Source organism: Scatophagus argus, chromosome 17 (genome assembly GCF_020382885.2).
Source record: "Scatophagus argus isolate fScaArg1 chromosome 17, fScaArg1.pri, whole genome shotgun sequence".
NCBI lineage: Eukaryota > Metazoa > Chordata > Actinopteri > Scatophagidae > Scatophagus > Scatophagus argus.
Genome location: NC_058509.1, coordinates 10371427 through 10392936, shown reverse-complemented (window position 1 = coordinate 10392936; position 21510 = coordinate 10371427). Strand labels below are relative to the sequence as shown.

Here is a 21510-nt window from a genome sequence, read left to right as displayed (position 1 = left end):
AATGTCTGACTAGTGCAAATTTTCTGACATTTTTCCTTGTTAATGTTCTCAAACTGAACCTCAGTGGGCATGGTCAGTTTCCTGTTTCCATGGAAACAGAAAGAGTATCAGCAGAGAGTCATGATCAGAATTTCATTCAGAAAATACATTTGTTTTCATGCATGCGCACACACACACACACACACATACACGCACACACACAGAAAGAGAGGTTTGAATTAACACCAAAGACAGCGTGTGTCTGTGTGTGAGTCTTTAAGGAGCTTTTGGTGCAATATTTACCGTTTTTATCAGCTCGCCGCAAAATCTGTAATAGGAAAAGGAATAGAAGAGGGATGTCAGAAAAGGCTTCACAGCATCAAAGTTGAAGTACATAAGTGTGTGTGCGTGCGTGTGTGTGTATGCATGTGGTGTGTGAGGGAATCATCGATCACACCCTCAAAAGCAGTGAGACATTAAATTATTGATAGTGCTGTCCCAGAGTCCAGAGGAGATGAAAGGCAGAGTTTCAATGACCACATCAGCTTAAAAAGGGTCAAACCACCTCGAAATAACATTTCCCACTTTCTCATCTTGTCGGGTTTGGACTTCAGAAGAAGAATCTGAACAGTTCTCGTGTGCATTTACACACTGTCACCATAGGCTCCACATAAACTGCATAGTTCTTTGTGCACAAGACAAACATTTTAAAATGCAATCCAAGCTGGGGAAAAAAATACTTCAGTGTTTAGATTTTCCTTGTATGAGGGGCTTCAGCTCTGCACCGCAAAGGGGTAAAAATACAAACTGAAAATATACGCCCACCTTCTTCTAGCTCTTGGCAGTCTGTAGTGTGTTCTCACTTACATAATTCATTCAAATTGTCCAGCTGATCAGTCTTTATTCCCAACCCACAAACTCCTATCTGTGTAACTCATCTCTTGTTTCATCTGTAATTTCTATAACCGGTCAATTAAATTCAGTCCAATACATATATTTATCTCTGTAAGGCAACAACGATCTCACCACCCAGATCAACAAATACACACACGGATAAACAAGACAAAAATCACAAGGTTAACACAATCAGTTATCACTTTGTCATGCTATAAAGAACACAGCCAATTTTCTTTTAGTAATCAATTAATAAAGTCAAACATTTGTTGTTTTCTGCCAAGCATTTTCTCTAATAGGAGAATTTGCAGCAGAAAAAACAAAACATTTTTTTGCTTTCACATTATGTAACAGGAATGCCTCATTAATTTTAATGGATAATGAAAATAATTGTTGCAACCCTCCTTTAATCTGACCTCCAAGCTCTTCAACATAATGACTGCTTTTCTTGTTCTTACTAACTCCTGTTCATGATAATCATGCAAATATTATCACTGATGATCATTTATAATTTGGCACTGATTGGGAGGATTTGGTCATTCAGATATCAGCTCATACAGACACACACATCTGACCTGAAGCTGAAAGCTGCACCGAAAAACAGCAGAAGCAACACTGGAGCAACTCGCCTCTGAAGACAAGCAGTGGTTTCATTACCTGACCTGACACCACCTGTTCAACATCAGTAAAACACTTGATGTGGTGGAGTAAGGTTCTCCACCTTTAATCACTCTCGGCTCCCATGTGTGCATCCTCTGATGTATTTCTCAGCCAACAGGTTTACAGTACAGACATCAGAGACATCAAGTGAGTGAAAGAGTGGAGAAACAAAAGGAATATAATTTAGGAGAGGGGAACCGAGGCACACTTAATCCGGGTGGAGGGAAAGCTCTTCCTTAGCTGTTCTTATATGCATGTAAGACTGGATGATTTTTGGGAATTAAACATCGACATAAAGATGGATGACCAGCCTTTGAAATCCATCCACCATGAACCTGAAATAAAGGTCAGCCTTGTCAAATTAATTCATTAATTAAAAAAAGAGCCTTCTGTAGGCTGAATATATTAGGGAGGATCCATTTTAGCTCAGGTGATCAAAAATCCCCAACAAATGATTATTAAAATCATTCAGATTTGAAAACCAAAATGCATCTCTTTCTTCAACTGCAATAAAAACTGTTTTATTTTTTGCTACTATTATTGCTATTGTTAAGTTGAAATTAAATGATCATACAATTCTACTTCATGCTTTAGTTTTTGCACATAATCAAAAATCAAAACTCCGTCCATTAAATAGTGGAGATGAAACACATAGGTAGGCTAAGGATTTATTTAAATGAGTTTTACTTACATCAATGAAAATCGACATTCCCCTTTTTAGCTCCATTTGGGCGCTGGGCTCCTCAGACACACACTGAACCTCCTCTGAACAATCCATAATTCACAGCGTAGCTTCACTTGTAAACTGCAGAGGAATGTATCCGCTTCAGCCTCAATCTGATCAAAGCCACTGGTCAGACAGAGCGACTCCTCACCACGGTCAAGTCAGGCGGAATAAAACACACAACTTCCGGATGGAAGTTTCACATGCCAAATCTTTATTATTGCCAGAATGACTTAATAAAAAGTATCTGCATGTTGTTCTGTCCTCCTTTTTGCGCCACGCGTTGTTCTGCGGATAATTTTGAGGGTATTATATGCACAGAGTCTACACACGACAACTTTTGTGAAACCATATGCTTTTATTTTGGAAGAAATAAATCACTGTAGTTCCTATTATGTGCTCATTGTCTCAGTCTTGACGAATCCTGATGAGCCCAAATCTGCAGCGCATTTGCGTTGGATCAGAAAGTGTCACTGCTATGCAAACATCATACTGAGCTGCATTTTAATATCACAGGAAATTTGGGCTAACGCACTAATGTTGACAAATCACTGAAATTTATGTCCTAATAACAACATAAAACCAACCAGTCGATACATCCAAATGAGCAATTCAAATGCCCAGACTGTAGTGCTGAATATAAGTATTTTTTAAAAGATAGTTAGATAAAAGGTAATTTCATTTTTAATAAAACAAAGTAATTTCTTATGTCTTCTTTGTGGCTTTAGCTCTTCCTTTTCCTTTTTCCTTATTCTTTGAAAAACTAATCTGTTAAGGGTTTCCAGAGTTACATGTGCTCCTTTAAGTTGACTGAAATGGTTGGACTATAGCTGACAGGACATTTCTGGTCAAGTTGGAACATCTCCAACATCACATTATAAAATCCTTTTGCACAGTCTGTAAGAATATAAGGCTGAGAGAAAATACACTTGAAGCATCTTTAAGTAAACTGTAAATTAACAGATAAAATTCGTAGAAACACAAAAGACCAAAATGTAATTGCCTTCAGTTTTGTGGGGAAAGTATTTTGTTTCACTTGTTACATCCTGGTGATGAACTGGATTTAATTGCTGTCAAGAGTTAAATGTTTCCACATAAATGCAGAGAAATCCAACGAGGAAATTCTACAAACAATCTCTTCAAGTTACTCGTTTTGATTGTAAAGCTGTGCAACAGTTCCATCTAGTGGACATTTACTGTACAGCAGTCAGTTCGGACATGAAAATGAAAAACTAATCATAAGTACCTTTCAGTGTGAAGCATCTATATGTGTATCTATGTCTACTCTGTGTAAGACTACAGTAAAAAGTATTTTACAAAGTGGAAGCAAAACAAAGGTTTACTCGCGCCTTAGGGTTTTCTTCACCCACAGCTGGGAGAACCAGGCAGTGAGCAGCAGAAGACGCATGAATGCACATATTGTGTGCTTCACTCCCCACATTATGAATTTATGGCAAACATGCCAAACAGGGTGATTCCCTTCAGGCTACCGTGTTATACTGTATGCTCTCAGAAATATGGCAGAATATGGGAGAATATTAATACAAATCCTGCATGACATATGTTACAAAACTTTTTGTAATTAAAAAAAATATATGAATTTGAACAGTACCAATAACCCAGTAACATTAATACATGATGCCATAGCTCTTTGTATTCTGCATAATCTGTAGTACTTTTAGTAGTCCTCTTTTGGACGTTACAGTTGTACTTTTTTTGAGTATAGGTTCAGGGTCTGTCACTGCGAGGAGACTCAAAACCCAAAACATTCCAACCCTGACAACATTTTTGACTCAGGCGGTGTCTTGCAGCAACACGCCACAGCCCTCGACACACCGTTATCAGCCAGTGTAGTCACAGTGCACATAGTGCCAAGGTCACGTCCACACACACTTGGCACCATCACTTAATCAAGAGATCAAGCAGTATAGACACTTGTTTATATTTAGGTGGTTGTAATGAGATATGAAATGAAATGCTGAGCTGGATGTTTAAAGGCACGTTGAAGTTCAGAGTAACTACACGAGATGGTGTTTAGAATCTGTTTACCAGCCCAACCAGGCTCTTACTATTATTGTTACATCATATTTTAAAATGATTAACTTTATGTTATAGTTTGTGATTCTTTTGTGTGTTTTTCACCAGCTTGTGTGAACAAATGTGTAAAGCAGTTTGGTAGTCATGTAACTTTATTTGTATTATATATATTATATTTATATTGCATATATGTATGGGAATAGATTATTTAAAGCTTATGTTACTTCACATTTCTCAACAAGGGACATGCAAGAACTTGGATCCCACAAATCTGTCGTTTGCATACAGCACTGATGTTGACTGAGATATATTTTGTCTCATTTCAAAGTAGATCTATGGTGTGGTTTTTCCCGTGTGTTTAAATTCTTTTCAAGATTGTAAGACGTTTCTCCATTCTAAGATCACAGACGTGTCCTTGCCAAACTACCTGGTCGCCTCCTCTGTGGGCCTGTTGCCCACTCAGCTTCTCAACTCCTACCTGGGCACCACGCTTCGCACCATGGAAGACGTCATCGCTGAGCTGAGTTTTTCCATCCCTTTCAAACTTTTGTTTCACAACTGAAAAGTTGCTAGGATTCAAAGATAAATTTGAAGATAAAATTGGTATTAAATTAGTATACAAATAGTTTTAAATAGACACCCTCTTCTGCTGTATTTCTATGAGTTCAGTCCGTATTTATGCTGATATTCTGGACCCTCACATGGTAGTTTCCAACATAATCATTTTTATTTTCTTGATTACTGCAGTTGTGTATTGTAATAATGTCTCAGCTTTTTCCACCAGTAACAGTGATATAGTCTAATGTTCTTTTTTAAAGTTTTAAACACAAAGTTAACCTGGGTGTGTGTGTATGAGAAATGACAGTAAAAGATTTTTTTTTTTTTTTTGTCTTTATTGAATGCACAAGGAAAGTTCTTTAATGAAATCTCAATCTGTAGACTGAAATATTTAACTGAGGAATGATATTTTTGTTAAATTGAGAAGAATTGCTGTGGTTAAGTTTAAGTTTAAACTTTCCAGCACTGATGACATCTCGGTGTGAGTGGCATTGTCATCAAGGGTGATGTGACATGGCTCCAATTACGCGTCCTTAGCACAGATGTAGGGAATCTTTTTGCCACACCCGACATCATTGAAAGCCAAGACTGTGGGCACAAGTCAAAAAGACAAAACAATAACAACGCAAGGTTGGTTCATCTTGAAAAATAAAGCTTTTCAGAGTAATACAATGTAATACAATTCTTACTGTTGAAAATAAATTAGTGTGTGTGAAACACAATCAATATGTCAACTAATAATTATTTTGTGCCTACCTCTCAGGTACATCTCCATACAGTCTTCATTAACCAGATTGTTTGGCTCCCCTGCGTTCCACTTGTGATAACTGAATGGGCTACCATCGCTCCATCTCCAGGTGTTCTCCTGAAAAATGAGGAGCAAAGGAAAAATGTTGGGCTGCTTTTAAAAAATACCTTTATAGCTGACTTAATGTATCATGAAATACAGTAGCACAGTTGTTAATGGTCACCTGACAGCTAGTCAGAAATTGTATTTGTAACCATTTGTAACCAGGCCTCACTGTGGCAGTGGGGAGCATAGACTCGGTAGCCAAATCAATACTCGATCGGTACAGTCGGCCTCTGTCTGTCCATCTGTGAAGTCACTCACCTCAACTGCATCATTGCCCCCAGTCCAGACAGCCCCAGCATGGGGACTGAATTTATGAGCCAAAGACATCAAGAATTGGTGTTCATGCTCACTCCTGACGGAGACCAGATTTGCACCGTGTGAAATGCAGGCTGACTAGAGAGGGAGACAAAAACAGAAGTTGAGAGAGAAAGCAAAAGGAAAAAAAATGACAGAGGGAGGAAGCTATTTCTGGCTATGAACAATAATTATACCTCTCCATCACTCCAAGTCGCTGAAGTATCCACTACTCTGAAACAGCGATCTTCAAAATGAGTCCAACCATCGCAACAGGGACCTTCAAGTGTCAAGTTAGAAAGGAGAAGGTTACAATTAAATTGAATCCTGACTGTATTTGCAGCTTATTAGTACTGACTGAATGGGGATCCAAAACAAATGAAAGTCTAAATAAAATTTCCCTTATTCAACATAGTGTGTGTAGAAGCTCCCCATCAAGAAGAAATATTACTGTAACAACAGTAAGCTCTACAAAAACATATGAACATTTCTATCAGCAGCCATCACTTCAGCAGTGGCACTCAAGGTTACTGGAATCCTCAGGAGTCAAAATCCAATCAGTTTGTTTTAATGACTTCAGATTTACAAATGTGCACAGATAATTAAATTTCCTGCAGGCATTTGGTGTTGCCGGTCTTGATGTGTTGTCTTCAGCAGAAGAAAAATCAGAAAGTTAATATTCTAAATTAGTTAAACTGCTGCAAAATATGCACATACTCGTACTTCTTCTAATCACACCTGAGGTGAAGTGATCACAATGAATAATAAAAAGAAAAACATAGTGTAAGAGGAAATGTTTGTCAGACTAACCAGCAGTTGCAGGTGTCACCTGTGGACAGAAAGAATACATCAGCAAGTGACTTTAAATTGATGAGTTTAAGTTTTGAAAAGTCTGAAATACAATTAAATCTTGGGCCATTCTGCTGCATGTATTAGAATGGGACCAAATGTTGGAGTTAAGTGTTATAGAGAACACATACTGATAAAAGAAACGTTTCAGTAGGTTTTACTTACAAGCAGCCCGCAGATCAGCAAGGACACAGCCAAGTAAAGGTATAAAGTCATCTGAAAAGAAATAAAACAGTAACGTAAATACAACACACTTCATAAACATCAATGATGACCATATGGTGCCATGCTGAGAGGTAAAAGTGAATCCATCAGTATTACCTTTGTTGTGATGATCTGATGAAGCTGCAGTCGCAGAGTCAAGTTGGGAGTTATTCAGAGAGAGCTCACACGAGCTTTATAAACCTTCCTCTGCTGATTTTAAGCCAAGAGAGTTTCACCCCCAAGTCTATTTATTTTACTGATGAAGGTGGAGAATTTTTACTCTGCCACACATGGAAGTACATTAAACAGTTCTTAATCGATGTGCAAACAACAGTGGTTAAAGCCTCTGACAAACATTGATCAAGTTTTTTGGCTTTTGGTGGAACAGGTTCCGGTCCTGGCTCCTGTCATCCCATGTCCAGACTGCTGCTATCCTCATGGTAGGTGTGCCATATCTACATGTGCCATTTGCTCTGCAGTAGCTTTGTTGACCTTTGACTCATCCAGCTTCTCTGCTGCTACACCTCTGCACCGTAAACTGGCTACCACTAAAGGTGCTAAATGTGGCAGACAGTTTCATGTCACAGCTCATACACCATGGCAAGACTGAACACAGCAACAAGACACAATTTAGTTATTGCGCATCAGCAAGGTCTCTCCCAGACAAAGATTTCAAAGCAGACTGGGGTTTCAAGATGTGCTGTTCAAGCCCTTTTGAAGAAGCAGAAAGAAACGGGCAACACTGAGGATCATAGATGCAGTGGTCGGCCAAGGAAACTTAGTGCAGCAGATGAGAAACACATCAAGCTTATCTCCCTTCGAAACTGGAAGATGTCCAGCAGTGACATAAGCTCAGAGCTGGCAGAAACCAGTGGGACCCAGGTACACCCATCTACTGTCCGGAGAATTCTGGCCACAAGTGGTTTTCATGGAAGAGTTGCAGCCAAAAAGCCACACCTCTGACATGGAATCAAGGTCAAGCGACTCCACCTTGCACGAAAACATAGGAACTGGGGTGCAGAAAAATGGCAGCAGGTGCTCTGGATTGATGAGTCAAAATTTGAAATATTTGGCTGTGGCAGAAGGCATTTTGTTGTCTGTTTGTTGTTTGTGTGTCCCTTGCAAGTTTGGGGTTGCATTTCTGCAAATGGAGTTGGAGATTTAGTCAGGATTAATGGTGTCCTCAATGCTGAGAAATAAAGGCAGATATCCATTAGATTAGATTATCCATCATGCAATACCATCAGGGAGGCGTATGATTGGCACCAAATTCATTCTACAGCAGGACAACAACCTCAAACATCTTCAATGACCTCTGAAGAACTATCTTCAACGTAAAGAACAGGAAGTCCTGGAAGTGACTGCATGCAAGTTTACCTAGAAGAATTGATGCTGTTTTAAAGGCAAAGGGTGGTCACACCAAATATTGATTTGATTTAGATTTTTCTTTAGTTTGCTCACTTTGCATTATGTAAATTGATAAAAATAACCAATTATTATTTACACCTGCCTAAAACTTTTGCACAGTACTGTGCATATATATATATGTATATAAATCTGTCTCTCCATGAGTCAGTTTTATGGAAAAGCATTAATAAAACACTAGAGGTAACATTTAAGTGGCTTTAATGCAGTTAAAATGATCTTATTGCACATTGCAGCACTATAATTTAGTAGGCCTGTACAAAACGTTTCTTTCCTGTTTTTTCACGTCAAGGCTGCATGCATTATCAGGCTTTCCACATAAAAACGTTCCCCAGAAATTTTGTCTGACACATTTTTTAATCTAATGAAATGTAAACTTGGCTTAAACTTTCTCATTTAGCTTATGATTCAATCTTCGGCACTGATAAAATGTCAGGGTGGCATATTTCATTTAAACAGGGTAATTATGATTATCTTAAATCAATGAAACACACTTGTGATATTCGTTTTGATGAAAATTATTCGATTTTACCGGCACACTCAGAGAAGCAGCCATTCGGTGAGTATTATATGACTTCCAATTTAGCTTAAGAAGTGGCAGAATTTTCTCAGCAACCCAACACTCAATCTTTCCATCTGTAAGAAAAATTCAAATCAACAAATGCAAGGATATGCGGTTTTCACTGGACAGAATGTGCAGAGCTGGTCCTTCAAAGAGTTATTTGATTAGATAAATAGTGAGAAGCTCCATCTTAAGGCACACCTCAGTAGTGTACAGCAGAGGCAGCAAAATCCTTCCAAAATAAGACAACCTTCATTTTTTATGATGCAAAAACTGTTTCCTCACACATTTCCCATCTTTTTCTATCACAAGACAGAAGAACTGCAGTTCTGTAATGTAAATGTTCCTTGACTTACATACTTACATTGACTTGTTAATCTAAAAGCCTGTAGATGTGTTATGTTTTATCCTGTTTTTTTTTTTAATTTACTGTATTTTTTTTATTTTGCTGATCTACAAGAAAGCATGTCATGTCAAATACATATCTTGAAAAATGAGTCTGTCTCACTCTCAAGGCTTTGAACAGAGTCAGTGTTTACGCAACTGTTCACTTTAACTCAACTTTTCTAACCTGGCGGCACAGTAATTAAAATTTCAAAGAGATTTTTCCAAAAATATTCTAAGTTAAACAATATCAGAATAAGTTTCCCATGGAGGGCAAATGATTAAACCGCTGAATGTGGCTCTTGTCGTTCGAAACAACCTCAGTGCTGAAGCTCCATTTGTCTCTTACATAAAGCTTTAACTTACTGTAACATCAGACTGTGAAGCAAATTTTCACTTACATCTTCGAGCTGAAAGTTTGTTGTTGCAGACTTTATGTGCACTCTGCTGAACTAGTAACTACACCTGACAGAGGTGCTGAGGTGAACTGAAGTCACACTAATTAACTTCAGTTAGTGCTAACTTTAGCCTGACAGGGCAGCTAGCACTGCTGCAAATTTTCAGTCCTCCTCTGTTTTTCAGCAAAAAATCAAGACTGAGCCATCATTCACCCCCAGCGTCTGATGGTCAACTGTGCTTTTAAAGGCAAGGCTGACAATTGTATTTACCTTCAAACTGTAAGCCGACACTGAATAAGTGTTTTCCTGAGATATTGTTCAAGTTTCTGTTATTTCTGTATTGCTTCAACTCGTCATTGCTGGCCTGTGATGCCTTCAGACATGACTGTGACTTCCCTACCTCCTCCATGTGAGGATTTTTTTCCATTTTTTCCATTTTGTACTTTGTATTTTATATTTTTATATTTTTTTTCTAAGGTGTGCAATTTTTTATTTTTCCTATTTATAAGTGTGTTTTGAAGCTGAGAATCTGCACAAAATTTCGTTATGCTGGCATAATGACAATAAAGACTCTTGAATCTTGAATCTTGTGAGCTGCAGATCACAGCTGGGAGAAGTTGTTTAATCAGCAAATTGCAGACGGCGTGCATTTGGATCTCTTTCTGGAGCCTTTTGCTCAGCAGAATATAATTGAGTAGGGACACGAACATTAAAGTAATGTATTTTGTAGTTTGTTAAGTGGTTATTAATTAAAAGTTATAGGAGCTAAGTAATAAAAACATGCACCAAAAGAGCAATGTAACACATACATATGTTACATACGTGTATAATGTGCAAATATGTTACTAAAAAAACATTTTCCTTTAGCAACATGGTTGCTCACTTTAACCCACAGGAAACAACTTCAGAAATGTGTGACATGTGGTCCATTTGATCTGTTTCATATCCCCCATAATTTTCCCATTAAGAGAAATGGGTCTCCGTTCTTAAAGACTAAGCACATTTTGTTATACCCACAATATTAAATTATGTATTTATTTATTCTCACAGTCTTGCATTTCATTTGACAATTTGACCAAAAATGTGACCTGTTATTAAGATTAAACTAAATGGAAAAAGTGTGCGAAAGTCTACCGATTTCTCCTTGAGTCAACATAATACAAGCAGGATGCACAAGAAGTTCACACTGGCCTCATGTGTGCATAGGTTCGCAAACATTATCTCATCTATCTCAAGGAAATTCAATCGAATGCAACTGGACTTAGTTATTTGTTCAGTTGCATTCGATTGAATTTCCTTGAGATAACCATGATCTGGATGAATGAGAATATTCACAGGTTCATTATCTCATCTATTTGTCTTACTATTTCATGCAGTGTAGTGCAGGAAGTATGTTGGAAGTGGTTGATAGATGGACAATAAGAGTTTCAGAGGGTTAATTTGCATCATCAGGTCTGGCTGCTATGGTGTTTAGGGGGGTTGGAACTTGGTGCCTAAAAGACATAGAAAAGTGTTCAAAATCTAAAAAAAATACTAAAAATATAGAGCAATTAGTCAACTCACTCTGTGTTATGAGTGTCAAAGGGTGGTGAAAGCTGCACAAAAGACTGTGGGACACAGCCTATCCACCACCACAGACATTTACACCTCCAGATGCAGGAAAAGGGCCTCCTGCATCATGAAGGACTCCACCCACCCCTCACACAAACTGTTTGCCCCTCTCCCCTCAGGCAGGAGGCTGCGAAGCATCAAGAGCAGGACCCCCAGACTGAGGAACAGCTTCTTCCCAGAAGCTGTGACACTGTTGAACTCTGGAGGCCCTCTGTAGCCCCTGCTGCCAAACTCACACCAACACCAACAAACACACAAACAACCACCCATGGAACATTTTGCACAATGCAGCATTTGCACAGAACTAAACTACTCATGTTCATTGCACTATGGTCATTTTGCACTACCCTGTCAGCCATTTGCACTACTGTTTATACTGTTTACACTGGTGTTTATATCATCTACTGTTTTCACTTATATTCCACTGTTTTTATATTATATAGCATTGTTTATATTTATATTTATTTCGTTAGGAAACTGGGCTTATACTGGGACCGGGGAAACTAATTTCGTTCCACTCATGTTTTACGTGTGTGAAATGACAATAAAGCTCCTTGAATCCTTGAATCCTTGAATCCTTGAATTGTGTGAAAGAGCTCCTTCAGTTCCTCAGCTGTCAAGACTCCATCAGAGAAGTAGGCTTTGAATTCATCGAAGGACAGTTTCCCATCATCTGGGGAGAGAGCATGAATGCAACTTGTCAACACAGTGTCAGGACAGCTCAGTCAGCATCGCAGCATCCTGTGAGGTGAGGTGGTAATTTTCTAAAGCAGCCCCAATATCAGTCAAGGACTTGCTTTGATCAAATGAACATTCTGGTTTGTGTCTGTGGTAGTAGTGGAAGTGTTCACATGTACTCAAAGCACACTGTAAATGTACTTGTAGTTACATTACTCCACTGGTCTGCGGGTGTCAGAATTATTGATGTGACTTTTGATGACTAATTTAAGTCCACCTCCTGAGCTGACCAACCAGATAACCAAGATAAGATGCACCATTAAGCTTTTAGATCAAAATCCAGTCAAAGTGGGAAAAATCAGTAAGAAAATTTAACAAAAAAAAAAAAAAAAAAAAAATTCCAAGTGATTCATTCTTCAGTTTGTATTATTACAGTAAACAAATCCGCAAAGGTTCATCACGTTTTGTTCCATTAGACCAACTTAATGGTAAACAATCACTCATTTTAATGCTTTGAGACTCTGCAATTCCAATAAGAATAAAAAGGCACAAGCTGTATGAAATATTAATAGGGTAAAAATAAGCAAAAATGTGGAGCCCATTAGACCAAACATTCTGAAGATAATCAACTGCAGGCAACATATTTTTCACACAGTTTCTTTCTGTCTGTGTGACATGAAGTGGTTGATCTTCACATGTTCACTGCTGACCTGCTGCTCCGGAGGTGATGTTCACTATGACTGCCATGTCACTGTAGATGCACAAAGGCAAGCACATAAATCGAGCGCATGGTGACTCACTGTCGATGAGCTCTGAAATAATCTGGGAACAGGCTTGACATCTAAGTGATGCTGTTTGCACAGCACTATAAACAAACATGTGGGATGATGTCTTATCTTGCATGACAAGACCTCAAATCAGCGTGGGCCGGACATTTAATGAATAATGAGTCATGTCATGCCATGTGAATAACAAACTCTGCTGCTTCCATGCAAAAAATGTGCCAAATGTGAGAAGAAACCTGATTTCAGTTTGTTCTTTGACTAAAATCCACTCAGTGTGGTGTGTTTTGATTGTGTGTGTTTGCTATGATGAGTGAAAGTGTGTGTCAGTAGTGTTAAACATCTGCTGGTCTCGAATCTAGGATATACTTTATGTATGTTGACATAGAGCTCCAAAATCAAAACAGCACATTGGATGGAGGACATTTGAAGATTTGTGAAATTCACTTATCCTTTCCAGTAGTTAGATGAGAACATTGATGCCACTCTTGTATTGATTTTCTCATCTAATTCTAGGCAACAAATTGAATAAACATATTTCAGAAATGTCAAACCATTAGATGCATTGTGTCTCCTTCTTTCAGCAGAGAAAAACAAAATATATCTGCACTGCATGTATCTTATATAATAAATATATATTAGTTTAGATATTACTCGCAATATATACATAATGTGCATAAGTCTACTGTGTGTGTTTCTCAAAGTTACTTTTAAGACTGAAACTTGTATTAGTGGTCTTCATGATTTATTGGAAGCATGACATACTTCCTAATGCTATAACTCGAAGGAAGCTTATTTATTTTTTACTTTTTTTTTTTTTTTTACTACTTTTACAGGATGGATGGCAAACAATGATGGTAAACAACATGGATTCAGACTCAAAATAAACAACATATTTTTCTATGTTTATACTACATATTACTGCACAAAGATTTTCCCCTGCACCTCAGGCTATACCCTTATGTCATTAAGTGTGGATTGCCACAAGCAAATGTCTGACTAGTGCAAATTTTCTGACATTTTTCCTTGTTAATGTTCTCAAACTGAACCTCAGTGGGCATGGTCAGTTTCCTGTTTCCATGGAAACAGAAAGAGTATCAGCAGAGAGTCATGATCAGAATTTCATTCAGAAAATACATTTGTTTTCATGCATGCGCACACACACACACACACACATACACGCACACACACAGAAAGAGAGGTTTGAATTAACACCAAAGACAGCGTGTGTCTGTGTGTGAGTCTTTAAGGAGCTTTTGGTGCAATATTTACCGTTTTTATCAGCTCGCCGCAAAATCTGTAATAGGAAAAGGAATAGAAGAGGGATGTCAGAAAAGGCTTCACAGCATCAAAGTTGAAGTACATAAGTGTGTGTGCGTGCGTGTGTGTGTATGCATGTGGTGTGTGAGGGAATCATCGATCACACCCTCAAAAGCAGTGAGACATTAAATTATTGATAGTGCTGTCCCAGAGTCCAGAGGAGATGAAAGGCAGAGTTTCAATGACCACATCAGCTTAAAAAGGGTCAAACCACCTCGAAATAACATTTCCCACTTTCTCATCTTGTCGGGTTTGGACTTCAGAAGAAGAATCTGAACAGTTCTCGTGTGCATTACACTATCACCATAGGCTCCACATGAACTGCATCGCTCTTTGTGCACAAGACAAACATTTTAAAATGCAATCCAAGCTGGGGAAAAAAATACTTCAGTGTTTAGATTTTCCTTGTACGAGGGGCTTCAGCTCTGCACCGCAAAGGGGTAAAAATACAAACTGAAAATATACGCCCACCTTCTTCTAGCTCTTGGCAGTCTGTAGTGTGTTCTCACTTACATAATTCATTCAAATTGTCCAGCTGATCAGTCTTTATTCCCAACCCACAAACTCCTATCTGTGTAACTCATCTCTTGTTTCATCTATAATTTCTATAACCGGTCAATTAAATTCAGTCCAATAAATATATTTATCTCTGTAAGGCAACAACGATCTCACCACCCAGATCAACAAATACACACACGGATAAACAAGACAAAAATCACAAGGTTAACACAATCAGTTATCACTTTGTCATGCTATAAAGAACACAGCCAATTTTCTTTTAGCAATCAATTAATAAAGTCAAACATTTGTTGTTTTCTGCCAAGCATTTTCTCTAATAGGAGAATTTGCAGCAGAAAAAACAAAACATTTTTTTGCTTTCACATTATGTAACAGGAATGCCTCATTAATTTTAATGGATAAGGAAAATAATTGTTGCAACCCTCCTTTAATCTGACCTCCAAGCTCTTCAACATAATGACTGCTTTTCTTGTTCTTACTAACTCCTGTTCATGATAATCATGCAAATATTATCACTGATGATCATTTATAATTTGGCACTGATTGGGAGGATTTGGTCATTCAGATATCAGCTCATACAGACACACACATCTGACCTGAAGCTGAAAGCTGCACCGAAAAACAGCAGAAGCAACACTGGAGCAACTCGCCTCTGAAGACAAGCAGTGGTTTCATTGCCTGACCTGACACCACCTGTTCAACATCAGTAAAACACTTGATGTGGTGGAGTAAGGTTCTCCACCTTTAATCACTCTCGGCTCCCATGTGTGCATCCTCTGATGTATTTCTCAGCCAACAGGTTTACAGTACAGACATCAGAGACATCAAGTGAGTGAAAGAGTGGAGAAACAAAAGGAATATAATTTAGGAGAGGGGAACCGAGGCACACTTAATCCGGGTGGAGGGAAAGCTCTTCATTAGCTGTTCTGATATGCATGTAAGACTGGATGATTTTTGGGAATTAAACATCGACATAAAGATGGATGACCAGCCTTTGAAATCCATCCACCATCAACCTGAAATAAAGGTCAGCCTTGTCAAATTAATTCATTAATTAAAAAAAAGAGCCTTCTGTAGGCTGAATATATTAGGGAGGATCCATTTTAGCTCAGGTGATCAAAAATCCCCAACAAATGATTATTAAAATCATTCAGATTTGAAAACCAAAATGCATCTCTTTCTTCAACTGCAATAAAAACTGTTTTATTTTTTGCTACTATTATTGCTATTGTTAAGTTGAAATTAAATGATCATACAATTCTACTTCATGCTTTAGTTTTTGCACATAATCAAAAATCAAAACTCCGTCCATTAAATAGTGGAGATGAAACACATAGGTAGGCTAAGGATTTATTTAAATGAGTTTTACTTACATCAATGAAAATCGACATTCCCCTTTTTAGCTCCATTTGGGCGCTGGGCTCCTCAGACACACACTGAACCTCCTCTGAACAATCCATAATTCACAGCGTAGCTTCACTTGTAAACTGCAGAGGAATGTATCCGCTTCAGCCTCAATCTGATCAAAGCCACTGGTCAGACAGAGCGACTCCTCACCACGGTCAAGTCAGGCGGAATAAAACACACAACTTCCGGATGGAAGTTTCACATGACAAACCTTTATTATTGCCAGAATGACTTAAGAAAAAGTATCTGCATGTTGTTCTGTCCTCCTTTTTGCGCCACGCGTTGTTCTGCGGATAATTTTGAGGGTATTATATGCACAGAGTCTACACACGACAACTTTTGTGAAACCATATGCTTTTATTTTGGAAGAAATAAATCACTGTAGTTCCTATTATGTGCTCATTGTCTCAGTCTTGACGAATCCTGATGAGCCCAAATCTGCAGCGCATTTGCGTTGGATCAGAAAGTGTCACTGCTATGCAAACATCATACTGAGCTGCATTTTAATATCACAGGAAATTTGGGCTAACGCACTAATGCTGACAAATCACTGAAATTTATGTCATAATAACAACATAAAACCAACCAGTCGATAGATCCAAATGAGCAATTCAAATGTCCAGACTGTAGTGCTGAATATAAGTATTTTTTAAAAGATAGTTAGATAAAAGGTAATTTCATTTTTAATAAAACAAAGTAATTTCTTATGTCTTCTTTGTGGCTTTAGCTCTTCCTTTTCCTTTTTCCTTATTCTTTGAAAAAACTAATCTGCTAAGGGTTTCCAGAGTTACATGTGCTCCTTTAAGTTGACTGAAATGGTTGGACTATAGCTGACAGGACATTTCTGGTCAAGTTGGAACATCTCCAACATCACATTATAAAATCCTTTTGCACAATCTGTAAGAATATAAGGCTGTGAGAAAATACACTTGAAGCATCTTTAAGTAAACTGTAAATTAACAGATAAAATTCGTAGAAACACAAAAGACCAAAATGTAATTGCCTTCAGTTTTGTGGGGAAAGTATTTTGTTTCACTTGTTACATCCTGATGATGAACTGGATTTAATTGCTGTCAAGAGTTAAATGTTTCCACATAAATGCAGAGAAATCCAACGAGGAAATTCTACAAACAATCTCTTCAAGTTACTCGTTTTGATTGTAAAGCTGTGCAACAGTTCCATCTAGTGGACATTTACTGTACAGCAGTCAGGTCTGACATGAAAATGAAAAACTAATCATAAGTACCTTTCAGTGTGAAGCATCTATATGTGTATCTATGTCTACTCTGTGTAAGACTACAGTAAAAAGTATTTTACAAAGTGGAAGCAAAACAAAGGTTTACTCGCGCCTTAGGGTTTTCTTCACCCACAGCTGGGAGAACCAGGCAGTGAGCAGCAGAAGACGCATGAATGCACATATTGTGTGCTTCACTCCCCACATTATGAATTTATGGCAAACATGCCAAACAGGGTGATTCCCTTCAGGCTACCGTGTTATACTGTATGCTCTCAGAAATATGGCAGAATATGGGAGAATATTAATACAAATCCTGCATGACATATGTTACAAAACTTTTTGTAATTAAAAAAAATATATGAATTTGAACAGTACCAATAACCCAGTAACATTAATACATGATGCCATAGCTCTTTGTATTCTGCATAATCTGTAGTACTTTTAGTAGTCCTCTTTTGGACGTTACAGTTGTACTTTTTTTGAGTATAGGTTCAGGGTCTGTCACTGCGAGGAGACTCAAAACCCAAAACATTCCAACCCTGACAACATTTTTGACTCAGGCGGTGTCTTGCAGCAACACGCCACAGCCCTCGACACGCCGTTATCAGCCAGTGTAGTCACAGTGCACATAGTGCCAAGGTCACGTCCACACACACTTGGCACCATCACTTAATCAAGAGATCAAGCAGTGTAGACACTTGTTTATATTTAGGTGGTTGTAATGAGATATGAAATGAAATGCTGAGCTGGATGTTTAAAGGCACGTTGAAGTTCAGAGTAACTACACGAGATGGTGTTTAGAATCTGTTTACCAGCCCAACCAGGCTCTTACTATTATTGTTACATCATATTTTAAAATGATTAACTTTATGTTATAGTTTGTGATTCTTTTGTGTGTTTTTCACCAGCTTGTGTGAACAAATGTGTAAAGCAGTTTGGTAGTCATGTAACTTTATTTGTATTATATATATTATATTTATATTGCATATATGCATGGGTATAGATTATTTAAAGCTTATGTTACTTCACATTTCTCAACAAGGGACATGCAAGAACCTGGAGCCCACAAATCTGTCGTTTGCATACAGCACTGATGTTGACTGAGTTATATTTTGTCTCATTTCAAAGTAGATCTATGGTGTGGTTTTTCCCGTGTGTTTAAATTCTTTTCAAGATTGTAAGACGTTTCTCCATTCTAAGATCACAGACGTGTCCTTGCCAAACTACCTGGTGGCCTCCTCTGTGGGCCTGTTGCCCACTCAGCTTCTCAACTCCTACCTGGGCACCACGCTTCGCACCATGGAAGACGTCATCGCTGAGCTGAGTTTTTCCATCCCTTTCAAACTTTTGTTTCACAACTGAAAAGTTGCTAGGATTCAAAGATAAATTTGAAAATAAAATTGGTATTAAATTAGTATACAAATAGTTTTAAATAGACACCCTCTTCTGCTGTATTTCTATGAGTTCAGTCCGTATTTATGCTGATATTCTGGACCCTCACATGGTAGTTTCCAACATAATCATTTTTATTTTCTTTATTACTGCAGTTGTGTATTGTAATAATGTCTCAGCTTTTTCCACCAGTAACAGTGATAGTCTAATTTTTCTAAAGTTTTAAATACAAAGTTAACCTGGATGTGAGTGTATGAGAAATGACAGTTTATTTTTTTTGTCTTTATTGAATGCACAAGTAAAATTCTTTGATGCACTGATGACATGTCGGTGTGAGTGGCATCATCATCAAGGGTGATGTGATATGGCTCCAATTATGCGTCCTTAGCACAGATGTAGGGCATCTTTTTGCCACACCCGACATCATTGAAAGCGAAGACTGTGGGCACAAGTCAAAAAGACAAAACAATAACAACGCAAGGTTGGTTCATCTTGAAAAATAAATCTTTTCAGAGTAATACAATGTAATACAATTCTTACTGTTGAAAATAAATTAGTGTGTGTGAAACACAATCAATATGTCAACTAATAATTATTTTGTGCCTACCTCTCAGGTACATCTCCATACAGTCTTCATTACCCAGATTGTTTGGTTCCCCTCCGTTCCACTTGCGATAACTGAATGGGCTACCATCGCTCCATCTCCAGGTGTTCTCCTGAAAAATGAGGAGCAAAGGAAAAATGTTGGGCTGCTTTTAAAAAGTACCTTTATAGCTGACTTAATGTATCATGAAATACAGTAGCACAGTTGTTAATGGTCACCTGACAGCTAGTCAGAAATTGTAGCCAAATCAATACTCGATCGATACAGTCTGCCTCTGTCTGTCCATCTGTGAAGTCACTCACCTCAACTGCATCATTGCCCCCAGTCCAGACAGCCCCAGCATGAGGACAGTATTTATGAGCCAAAGACATCAAGAATTTGTGTTCATTCTGACTCCTGATGGAGACCAGATTTGCACCTTGTGAAATGCAGGCTGACTAGAGAGGGAGACAAAAACAGAAGTTGAGAGAGAAAGCAAAAGGGAAAAAAAATGACAGAGGGAGGAAGCTATTTCTGGCTATGAACAATAATTATACCTCTCCAGCACTCCAAGTCGCTGAAGTAGCCACTACTCTGAAACAGCGATCATTAAAATGAGTCCAACCATTGCAACAGGGACCTTCAAGTGTCAAGTTAGAAAGGAGAAGGTTACAATTAAATTGAATCCTGACTGTATTTGCAGCTTATTAGTACTGACTGAATGGGGATCCAAAACAAATGAAAGTCTAAATAAAATTTCGCTTATTCAACATAGTGTGTGTAGAAGCTCCCCATCAAGAAGAAATATTACTGTAACAACAGTAAGCTCTGTTGTAATGACATTTAGAATTACAAATGTGCACAGATAATTAAATTTCCTGCAGGCATTTGGTGTTGCCAGTCTTGACGTGTTGTCTTCAGCAGAAGAAAAATCAGAAAGTTAATATTCTAAATTAGTTAAACTGCTGCAAAATGTGCACATACTCGTACTTCTTCTAATCACATCTGAGGTGAAGTGATCACAATGAATAATAAAAAGAAAAACATAGTGTAAGAGGAAATGTTTGTCAGACTAACCAGCAGTTGCAGGTGTCACCTGTGGACAGAAAGAACACATCAGCAAGTGAATTTAAATTGATGAGTTTAAGTTTTGAAAAGTCTGAAATACAATTAAATCTTGGGCCATTCTGCTGCATGTATTAGAATGGGACCAAATGTTGGAGTTAAGTGTTATAGAGAACACATACTGATAAAAGAAACGTTGCAGTAGGTTTTACTTACAAGCAGCCCGCAGATCAGCAAGGACACAGCCAAGTAAAGGTATAAAGTCATCTGAAAAGAAATAAAACAGTAACGTAAATACAACACACTTCATAAACATCAATGATGACCATATGGTGCCATGCTGAGAGGTAAAAGTGAATCCGTCAGTATTACCTTTGTTGTGATGATCTGATGAAGCTGCAGTCGCAGAGTCAAGTTGGGAGTTATTCAGAGAGAGCTCACACGAGCTTTATAAACCTTCCTCTGCTGATTTTAAGCCAAGAGAGTTTCACCCCCTAGTCTATTTTATTTTACTGATGAAGGTGGAAAATTTTTTTTATTCATATTCATATTATTAATATTCCGCCACAATTTTATTCTGCCACACAGGGAAGTACATTAAACAGTTCTCAACTGATGTGCAAACAACAGTGGTTAAAGCCTCTGACAAACAGGTTCTGGTCCTGGCTCCTGTCATCCCATGTCCAGACTGCTACTATCCTCATGGTAGGTGTGCCATATCTACATCCTCCATTTGCTCTACAGTAGCTTGGCCTTTGACCCATCCAGCGTCTCTGCTGCTACACCTCTGCACCCTAAACTGGCTACCACTAAAGGTGCTAAATGCACTCAAAAGCATCAGGTAATTAAAAAAATGAAATCAAAATCAATTTTTCACACCTGTCTAAAACTTTTGCACAGTACTGTGTGTATATATATATATATATATATATATAAATCTGTCTCTACATGAGTCAGTTTTATGGAAAAGCATTAATAAAACACTGGAGGTAACATTGAAGTAGCTTTAAGGCAGTTAAAATGATCTTATTGCACATTGCAGCACTATAATTTAGTAGGCCTGTACAAAACGTTTCTTTCCTGCTTTTTTCATGT

The 21510-nt window shown here is 38.0% G+C and overlaps 3 protein-coding genes and 1 long non-coding RNA gene across 4 annotated transcripts in view; all 4 read right to left on the bottom strand.

Moving 5' to 3' along the window:
• Positions 1-2411, bottom strand: part of necab1 (N-terminal EF-hand calcium binding protein 1) — a 32100-nt gene extending 29689 nt beyond the window's left edge. Inside the window, exons 1-2 of the mRNA XM_046418544.1 lie at positions 2225-2411; positions 283-307 (exon numbers count right to left, since the gene is read on the bottom strand). Of these exons, the coding sequence (XP_046274500.1) occupies positions 283-307; positions 2225-2311 (112 nt within the window). The 5' untranslated portion in view covers positions 2312-2411. The remainder of the gene's footprint in view (positions 1-282; positions 308-2224) is intronic.
• A 2837-nt stretch (positions 2412-5248) lies between these two features.
• Positions 5249-7257, bottom strand: LOC124075126 (galactose-specific lectin nattectin-like). Its single transcript, XM_046418541.1, has 7 exons — positions 7170-7257; positions 7014-7064; positions 6810-6828; positions 6197-6279; positions 5964-6098; positions 5609-5717; positions 5249-5440 (listed from the first exon to the last, which is right to left on the bottom strand). The coding sequence occupies exons 2-7, from the start codon at positions 7062-7064 to the stop codon at positions 5376-5378; spliced, it is 462 nt and encodes a 153-aa protein (XP_046274497.1). The 5' UTR covers positions 7170-7257; the 3' UTR covers positions 5249-5375.
• A 4763-nt stretch (positions 7258-12020) lies between these two features.
• LOC124075128 lies at positions 12021-16291 on the bottom strand. Its single transcript, XR_006845961.1, has 3 exons — positions 16105-16291; positions 14165-14189; positions 12021-12105 (listed from the first exon to the last, which is right to left on the bottom strand). It is a non-coding gene; the product is annotated as an uncharacterized LOC124075128 (long non-coding RNA).
• A 2743-nt stretch (positions 16292-19034) lies between these two features.
• Positions 19035-20891, bottom strand: LOC124075127 (galactose-specific lectin nattectin-like). The gene is made up of 7 exons (XM_046418542.1): positions 20788-20891; positions 20632-20682; positions 20428-20446; positions 19908-19990; positions 19674-19808; positions 19375-19483; positions 19035-19206 (listed from the first exon to the last, which is right to left on the bottom strand). Exons 2-7 carry the CDS (start codon positions 20680-20682, stop codon positions 19142-19144), a joined length of 462 nt encoding a protein of 153 aa, XP_046274498.1. The 5' UTR covers positions 20788-20891; the 3' UTR covers positions 19035-19141.
• Between the last annotated feature and the right edge of the window lie 619 nt (positions 20892-21510).